We start from the raw sequence: 9,677 nt of genomic DNA on the forward strand, positions 1-9,677 counted from the left end.
TGAATTGAGTTGACTGAATATCTTTGAGAATACACGATGGTAAAAGGTCGGAAGACCGAAGTTTTTTTTTTTCTGAACTACCACTGGTTATGAATTGTGCTAAAATAACGTTGCCTCATCTTCTCTGAAAAGCTTTCCACACATTCAGATGGCATAAACCACTCTTTCAATAAACAAAACAAAAAATCTATCTGGTGATGAAATGTTCTCTTACGAGAGGTTCTCTCGTATTGCGTAAGCTAGCTTACGCTGCGGGAAAGATTCATCTTTGCTGAGATATTGAAGCCAAAAAATTATTTCATAATTTTGTATCCATACACAACGCAGTTCCTCTGCGGCAGACCTAGAGCGGGCTAGCTAGCAGCTCATTGGTTCGCTCAGAGAGAACTGCTTAAGCCTATGGGAGAGCAGGGCTGAACCCGCTTCCAATGAGAGGCGCCCGCGCGCTCATTGCGTCATGACCCGCCAGAATGGGCGTGGCCATGGTGTATATAAGGCGCTCTCCCAGGCTTATATGTTGATTCATTTCATCTTCAGCAAGCTGCACGCTTCTGCTGTTCCTGAGAAAAGCCATCGCCGTCGAAGAAGGCATCCTCTAGCGAGCTCAAGGACCCTGAAGAAGCCGGCCGTCTTCGCCACCTTCAGCCGCCCAGCAAGCTAGGCCATCCGACGATTGTATCCTTTCTCTATTTCTAAAAGAGCCGAGCGTCTTTTTAAAGATGTCTCGTTTTTCCTGCGGCTCTTGCCGCGCTCGTCTCGAGGACGGAGACCGCCATGTCATCTGCGCTCTCTGCTTGGGACTCGAGCATGCAGAACTCGCCCTCGCTGATGGAGGATGCGACCTCTGTGAAAGCCTGCCGTTATCGTCCCTGCGGGCACGACTTCTGGCAGTGAAAACCGCTCCCGCGCCGCCTATTCTCTCGCCGCGTAAAAAGAAACGCCGCTCTCAAAGGCCGCCGGAGCCCCCAGCGGAAACATGCGGGCCGCCGCCGCCGCCTCCCGCTTCCCGCTCTCCCTCCCCGCCCCTGCCGGACATTCAGTTGCCGCCGAGTGGCCGCTCTGTTGTTTCCGATGACGCCGCGGAGGAGAAGGACTCCTGTTCACTGCTCGCTTCTGACAGTGAAGACTGGTCATCTCTCGGATCCGCGAGAGAGTCGACGGGGACCCGCGCCGGGATAGAAGAGGAGCTGATGCGCCTCCTCTCACAGGCCGTCGAACGCCTCGGTCTCGAGTGGTCTCCTCCACCCGAGCAGGCCCCGAACCGAATGGACGGTAGCTTTTTTCATCGGCGCTCGACCCCCGCGTGCACCCGGGCCGCTCCATTCCTGCCTGAACTTCACGCAGAGCTGACAAAATCCTGGAATGCACCGCTCTCGGCTAGAAATCGCTCCGATGTATCCGCCTCGCTGCGCTCGGTGGACGGAGCCGCCGAGAAAGGCTATGCAGCCATGCCGCCCGTCGAGGACTTGGTCGCCACACACCTCTGCCCGCCCTCCGCTAGATGGCGTTCTTCACCCACGCTTCCTTCGAAGGCTTGCAGAGCGACCTCGAGCTTTCATGCTCGCGCTTACGCCGCCGCCGGTCAGGCCGCCGCTGCGCTTCACTCTATGTCTGTCCTCCAAGTGTTACAGAGCGATATTCTCCGTGAATGGGCCGAAGGCGGTAGAAAACCCCCCCCCGCCGTCACGGATTTGAGAAGTGCTACGGATCTCGCCCTTCGCGCCACTAAAGCCGCCGCACAAGCTCTGGGGAAATGCATGGCCAGCCTTTGTGTTGCTGAGAGACACTTATGGCTCACGCTCGCCGACATGGGAGATTCTGAGCGCGCCGCGTTTCTCAACGCGCCCCTCTCCCCGACGGGCCTGTTTGGATCTGCCGTCACGGGAATTGTCGATCGCTTTTCTGAAGTACAGAAAGCTTCTCAGGCGATGAACTTGTTTCTACCCCGCCGCGCTAGCTCTTCAGCGGGCCGCTCTCACGAGCCCTCCGCCAGAGCCCCATCACAGCGCCCCCCTCCGCAGACTCAAACAACTCAGCGCAGTCAGAGCGGCCGCCCTCGCCCTCGCTCTCGCTCTGACAGCCGCCGCAGACCGCCGCCCCCCGTGGCCCGCGACCCAAGATCACGCTGAAGCCTGATCATCAGAAGTCTGCCTAACAATGTCAAGAAAACGACGGTGCTCTCCCGCCGCGGCCGGACCGCCGTCAAAGCTTCGCCCTCTGCCAGTCCCCGTTATTTCGCCGACTGCTGTAGTGTTGACCGCCACAAACAAGCCGGTGTCCCAGCCCGCTTGCGAGCGACAAAAAAGCCGTTTTTACGGCTACCCAGAGAAATCTCAAAAAGAGAAATTTTGCCAGTTGTGTAGAAAATGTGCCCACAATCATGTGTTCACCCATACACACAAGCATAACATATCCCGTGTCTCTATCAGAGCCCCATCACATGAAACGGGCACAGCCCGCTCTAATATCAGAGAACATAAACACGCCCACGAGCTCGTGCACGTGTCCCCTCTCTGCTCGCTCTGTGTCACGGCCCATAGACTCCTCTCTGAGTGCAAATCCCGTTGCCACACACATTCAAAGCGCGCCCACACACTGTGTCCAGCCCGCTATGTGCAGCAATCAGGGCAATACAGCCATTCGGCCACTAGCCGCATGCTCCAAAGCGTGGGAAGCCATTCCAGGCATTTCCCCGTGGGTGTTAAGCATTATAAAGAACGGCTACCTGCTACAGTTTCGCCGCCGCCCGCCTCGTGCGCGCGCGCAGCTCGAATCTTCTGTCAGCCCGCTGGCCGCCGGCACGCTCCGCTCAGAAATTGCGACGCTGTTGCAAAAGGGCGCGATAGAGAGAGTCCCGCCATCTATGACCGAGTCGGGGTTTTACGGCCGTTATTTTCTGGTTCCCAAGAAAGACGGCGGCCTCAGACCGATCTTAGATCTCAGGTCTTTGAACAAAGCGCTCATGAAGAGACCGTTCAAGATGCTCACTACCAGGAAACTCCTCGCGCAGGTGCGCCAAGGGGACTGGTTCATATCTCTAGACCTGAAAGACGCCTATTTTCAGATCCAGATAAATCCCCGTCACAGGCCATTCTTACGTTTCGCCTTCGAGGGTCTTGTTTATCAATATGCCGTTCTCCCGTTCGGCTTATCTCTGGCGCCCCGTACATTCACGAAGTGCATGGATACGGCGCTCGCCCCCCTGCGAAGCCAGGGGCTGCGCATTCTGAATTATCTGGACGACTGGCTGATTTTGGCCCAATCACAGACGGAGCTTCTGTCGCACCGCGCAGTTCTCCTCGACCATTTGGAAACGCTGGGCCTCTCTGTCAACTGGACAAAGAGCTCCCTTCATCCCAGTCAATCGATTTCCTTCCTAGGAATAGATTTGGACTCGGTCACGATGACGGCTCGCCTGTCTACACAGCGCGCGCGCAGTGTTCAGCGTCTAGCCGCCTCGTTCCAGATGGGCACCCGCAGGCCTCTGAAAACTTTTCAGAGGATGCTGGGTTACATGGCCTCAGCCTCCGCTGTACTTCAGCTGGGCCTTCTGCACATGCGCCCGCTTCAGTTCTGGTTGAACAGCCGTGTACCCCACCGCGCGTGGAACACGGGTCGCCAGCTGATCAGGGTTACGCAAACGTGTCTCACGGCGCTGCAGCCATGGACAGTAGCAGAATGGTTTCGTCTAGGCGTCACGATGGGGACCTTTTCCTGCCGAAAAGTCATCTCGACAGATGCATCCAACACGGGTTGGGGTGCAGTCTGCGAGGGCTCACCGGCCTTCGGCCACTGGTCGATTCAGGAAAGCCCATTACATATAAACTGTCTGGAAATGCTGGCGGTCGAGAACGCGCTCTCGCACTTTCTCCCGCGCATCCAGGGACACCACGTCCTGATCCGTTCGGACAATATGGCCGTGGTCTCCTATCTCAACCGTCAGGGCGGTGTCAGATCCAGAAATCTCTGTCGACTGACGCACCGCATTCTAGTTTGGTCTCAGAGCCGCCTGCTCTCGCTCAGAGCGACGCACGTGCCGGGCCATCTGAACGACGGTCCAGACATACTGTCCAGGAACCTCATCTCCACAGGAGAATGGTCCCTGAACTCACAGACGGTCCAGTTACTGTGGCGACTATTCGGCAGAGCAGAAGTAGACCTCTTCGCGTCAGAAGAGAACGCTCACTGCCCAATATATTTCTCGAAGAGCGAGGACGCGCTAGCCCAGGAATGGCCTCGCCGCCCGCTCTATGCATTCCCTCCGATCGCTCTGTTACCACAGGTAATTCAGAGGATCAGGGACACACGCCACTCGGTGCTCCTCATAGCCCCGCGTTGGGAGAGTCAGAATTGGGTTCCGGAGCTCACGCAGCTGTCACAGACAGCCCCGTGGCCCATCCCAGTCAGAGCAGATCTCCTCTCTCAAGCTCGCGGCACGATCTGGCACCCCCATCCACAGCGCTGGGCGCTGCATGCATGGGTGATCAACGACTATTCGTTGATTTGCCAGAGGGAGTAAGAAACACTGTCATACAGGCTAGAGCACCTTCCACGAGAAGGCTCTATGCGTCTAAATGGTCTGTGTTCTCAAAATGGTGCACCGACAAACAGCTGGACCCACGGTCGTGCGAGGTGCCGTCTTTGCTTGTTTTCCTTCAAGAGATGCTGGACAAGGGCAGGTCCCCCTCCACTCTCAAGGTTTATGTGGCAGCCGTCGCGGCGTTCGCGGAACCCCGACGCGCTCAGTCATTGGGCAAAGACGAGTTAGTCATCCGCTTCCTCAGGGGAGCTAAGAGGATGAACCCTCCGCGGCCCCCGTCGGTTCCGGTTTGGGATCTTTCTATAGTCCTTGAAGCTATGAAAGCACCCCCGTTCGAACCGCTCGAGTCTGTGGATCTGAAATACCTCTCGCTCAAAACCGTTTTCCTGACGGCTCTGTCCTCAGTTAAACGCGTTGGGGATCTTCACGCGCTCTCATCCAGCGCCGCGTGTCTTGAGTTTGGACCGAATGATTCGATTGTCATTCTCAAACCTAGGCATGGCTATGTCCCGAAGGCGATTGGTACCCCGTTCAGGGCTCAGATTATCTCCCTATCGGCTCTGACTTCATCCGATAGTGAGCGCGATGCCAATCTCCTTTGTCCGGTGCGGGCTCTGAGATTGTACACTACGCGCGCTGCCGCGTTCAGACGCGCTGAGCAGCTTTTCGTGTCGTTTGGGGGGCGCACCAAGGGTCTGGCCGCCTCAAAACAGACACTGTCTAGATGGATAGTGGACGCTATCGCCTCTGCTTACGCATCTAAATGCCTGCCCTGCCCTCTGGGCATCAGGGCGCACTCCACTAGAGGCATGGCCTCATCGTGGGCATGGTCCTGTGGAATTTCCATTCATGACATTTGTGTGGCCGCGGGATGGGCCTCCCCGTCCACTTTTGTCAGGTTTTATAACTTGGAAGTTCCCGCCTTGCAGGCAAAATTACTAGCTGTCTGACGAACAGCTCTCTAAGAAGCTGCATTTCTGGAGGTCCCTCACAACCGGTTCGCCCCTTGTGCTCTCCTGTAATGCTTATACACTTCATGTGCCCGCTCTGCTGGCCCCATACATGCTTATGTGTACACTTCATGAGCCCGCTCTGCGGCCTCTTTGTACATTCACTCCACGTTAAGAAATTCCCCCGGTATATCCCTGGGTTTTTCATGAGTGGATTCGTAGCGCGCACGGCGTTGGCCAGGTGTTCCCGCAGCGTAAGCTAGCTTACGCAATACGAGAGAACCTCTCGTAAGAGAACGAATCGGTTACCTAACGTAACCTCGGTTCTCTCTAGAAGAGGGAACGAGTATTGCAACATGACATCATGACTTTGCGTAAACATACACGCCACTTTCAATTCAAGTGGCGTGTTATCTATACGCATTTTGAGGTATCCGCGTGTATGTCAACGCCGAAATCTTTTGCGTGTATGTCTACGCCATTAAATGTCCGAGTGATTCCGCGTGTATGTGTACGCCGTTAAATGTCCGAGCGAAACGAAGCAAAATCTATATCTACATCTGTGGAGCGATATTTCTTTTCCTAGGATGGTAGGAGAAGACTCATAAATGGTATTAACCCCAGTGACGGGTAGGTTTAGGGACGGGGTTGGGGTAGGTCATATATTTATATATACATAATACAGTAATATAACGTTAAGTCAAAGGCGTTGATAAACACGCTGAAAAGCGATTATGCGTGTTGATAGCACGCCAAAAATGAAAATACGAATTGGCGTGTCATACATACGCCATTTCATGAGATCAGTCTGAGTATTGCGTTCCCGGCCGTGCTTGCGCTACTAGCGTTTCGCTTCACGCTGAAATAAATCAACATATAAGCCTGGGAGAGCGCCTTATATACACCATGGCCACGCCCATTCTGGCGGGTCATGACGCAATGAGCGCGCGGGCGCCTCTCATTGGAAGCGGGTTCAGCCCTGCTCTCCCATAGGCTTAAGCAGTTCTCTCTGAGCGAACCAATGAGCTGCTAGCTAGCCCGCTCTAGGTCTGCCGCAGAGGAACTGCGTTGTGTATGGATACAAAATTATGAAATAATTTTTTGGCTTCAATATCTCAGCAAAGATGAATCTTTCCCGCAGCGTAAGCTAGCTTACGCAATACTCGTTCCCTCTTCTAGAGAGAACCGAGGTTACGTTAGGTAACCGATTCGTTTTCTGTGTTGAGACAAATCTTGTGCGATGTCCTAAACTGCCTGGATAATCACACAACGTGTGCCGTGGTCCGTTAATGACACGTCCGATTCGCGAACTGACTCCTTTGAACCGATTCACTTTAATGAATGGTTAAAATAACATCTGATCTGTCCAACACTGAACTCAAGAGTCATTCTAGAATTATTCATTCTTTCCAAGTAGAGCTATTCAAGTCATCTGGTGAAATTGTTTTTATATCGCAATATATATCGCAGAAAAATCAAATATCGCAATGTCATTTTTTTACCAATATCGTGCAGCCCTACTGTAAATTCTGTGGGCCTTCAATTGCAGGACTGTCCAAATTTGTAACTGCGTCAAAACAATTCAAACACGAATCATTGAAGCTTCACAATGACATATTATATTTATTTTACTTTTCCTTAAGAGTTCAGAAGTCTGCCCATCTGTGCCAACCATAGCATGGTGAAATCCAAAAGAAATTAATTTAGCACTTTATTGTGTAGGCTACTGTATTTTCTATTGCAGTATATCTATCCCAACCATTTTTAAAGAAAACAAGAAGGCATGTGTTTTAAAAGATGGAGAGTAAAATAAAAAGCACATCTGTATGCAATACAGTTTCACTATTGGTCATTATTATCCAGAGCGGCTTACTATATAAATAATTTGTGCGACCAAATCATGTTTTGCGCTAGTAACTGAAAAAGTTAGTAGCGCAAGTGCCACCAGTGGAAAATGTTAGTGTAGTTCCCTGATATCATATAATAAATCATTTTGCTTGTAAATGTCTCCTTGTATTCCTTTATTAAGAAAAACACATTTTTAGATACATTTTCATTGCACCCCTTAAGTTTTCTTAATGCGCTCCTAAACTTGTTTTTTAATTTTTCGGATTTTGCATGTGCTCCTTGGGAAAAAACACCTGGTGCATCTTACAAGTACACAAAATAACCTCAAACTTTACTCTTTTTTAGGCAAGACAAACTGAAGATTCACATGCGCAAGCACACCGGCGAGAGGCCCTACATCTGCCTGCACTGCAACTCCAAGTTCGTTCACAACTACGACCTGAAGAACCACTTGCGCATCCACACGGGCGTTCGGCCGTACCAGTGCGAGCATTGCTACAAGAGCTTCACGCGCTCCGACCACCTGCACCGGCACATCAAGCGTCAGAGCTGCCGTGTCTCGCGCCCGCGGCGGGGCCGAAAGCCCTCCGCCTGGCGGGCCACCAACTTCCTCTTCCCCCAGGATCCCGACGCCCTCCAAGCCCCTTTGCTGGCTCAGCGGGCTGAGAAACAGCAGCCTCCGGGAGGGAAAACCATGGAGGACGTGGACGACAGCCGTGGACAGACTGACAGGAAGATCATCTCAGAGGACGTGAATAGGAAGCGGGGCGTGTTCGCTTTCGCCATGGCCACGGAAGACGTTCTCCCCCACCCACCCTTTTATTCGGCGCCCTCTGACCCCTGGGCCGTGAGACTGGAACGAGCCCCGCCCATTCCCGAAGCCGCAAAGTGACTTTTCCCTTAATTCCTGAGCTCTGATTGGCTCAGCTTGAAACAGCTGCTCGCTTCGGAGAAGTCTCGGGTTCAGACTCTGTAATATTAAAAATAAAAGAATTACTTTTTTTTTTTTCGTTCGTTCGTTCGTTTCATAAGTCAGCTTCCAATGGGATGACAGGGATTTTAAAAACTTTTTAAATGACTAGATTTGGATGTGCTTTTTTGTTAAAGCTGTTTTTGATGCTTCAGCGTTTGCTAAGTAACAATGGTGATATGCTCATAGACTGTTCAGTGCAATGGAGTGTGTGAAAATTGAATGCAAAAAAATTGACAATCAGGTATGCTGAAAGAAAAATACGTCCTGCTGAAATAAGCTAGAAGCTTTGGTGTTTGCATTGCATTATCTGACAATGGTTCTCTAATGTTTGCAGTAAATCTAAATCCTGAAGACAGGAACAATTACAAACCGTTGTACGTCCACTATGCAAAATACAAAAGTGGTTACATTTTTAGAATTACAATAGAAACCACAAAGACAGATTAATCAGAAAAAGTCTCAGGAATTGGAAAGCATTTTTAACACGCACAAACGATAAAAACTTTTTTACAGTCAAAATAAGATGTCAAACCAATCTGCAGTAATGTGCAAATAAATAATGCAAGCTATTTTTCTCATAATAACTTTCAGGATTTAAATTATTTATATTGTGCATCTCAATCAACCCCTGATTAAACTGAACGCTCTTGTCTGCAACATTTAAAATGATCATTTGTATAGATGGCTTTCAGGTTCTATGGTGGAATTGTTCATTATCGTAGGTATTTCTATACTGAACGTTGTAAAACATCCAAAGATGTGTTGTTAAAGAACAAACTTGAAATCCAATGTTTTCACCTCTTTTGCAAAGCAGTCTTTCTTTTCTCATGTGTCTTGGAGGTACAGGAAACTAATATGGGGGGGGGGAAATGTCCACAAACTTTCATATCTGAATGGCTAGAATAATTCAGCATCGTTTAAAACGAAACAAAAATATTTTCATGCTATTTATGCATATTTAAATAAGCCTTGGCTATATTTTACTAAGAGGTTTTGTAAGACACTAACACGTTTGTGTTCTGGTTTATCTGAAGAGGGAGCGTGTTTTTCAAGAGATAATGTGTGTCGAAGCAGTATAACGATGTCTGACATCAAACCCTCAAAACATTTCTGAAATAAAAAGCTTTTAACAGATACAAACTCACACACTGATTTTCCCCTTCAGGACTTTCTTCTAAAACACCAGTCTAACAACCCAAGAGCCACCGTACAAGTACTCCAGATGAGAATTGACGCGACAATTTAATATCTCTGCACTTGACAAAGCATTTAAAACGTTTTTATCTTGGTGTGCAAAATGCAAAGATGTTTCAATGGCCATGTAAAATGAAGGTGCTTAAAGATTTGTATATATATAGGCTATATG

At 50.3% G+C, this 9,677-nt stretch overlaps 1 protein-coding gene across 1 annotated transcript in view; it reads left to right on the forward strand.

The window, feature by feature from the left end:
• LOC130100611 (zinc finger and BTB domain-containing protein 7C) overlaps window positions 1-9,106 on the forward strand; it is a 33,507-nt gene extending 24,401 nt beyond the window's left edge. Inside the window, exon 3 of the mRNA XM_056266124.1 lies at window positions 7,684-9,106. Within this exon, the coding sequence (XP_056122099.1) occupies window positions 7,684-8,230 (547 nt within the window). The 3' untranslated portion in view covers window positions 8,231-9,106. The remainder of the gene's footprint in view (window positions 1-7,683) is intronic.
• The last annotated feature ends 571 nt before the right edge of the window (window positions 9,107-9,677 follow it).

The sequence above is a fragment of the Rhinichthys klamathensis genome, unplaced genomic scaffold (genome assembly GCF_029890125.1).
Source record: "Rhinichthys klamathensis goyatoka isolate OS25496 unplaced genomic scaffold, OSU_Roscu_1.1 h1tg000245l_1, whole genome shotgun sequence".
NCBI lineage: Eukaryota > Metazoa > Chordata > Actinopteri > Cypriniformes > Leuciscidae > Rhinichthys > Rhinichthys klamathensis.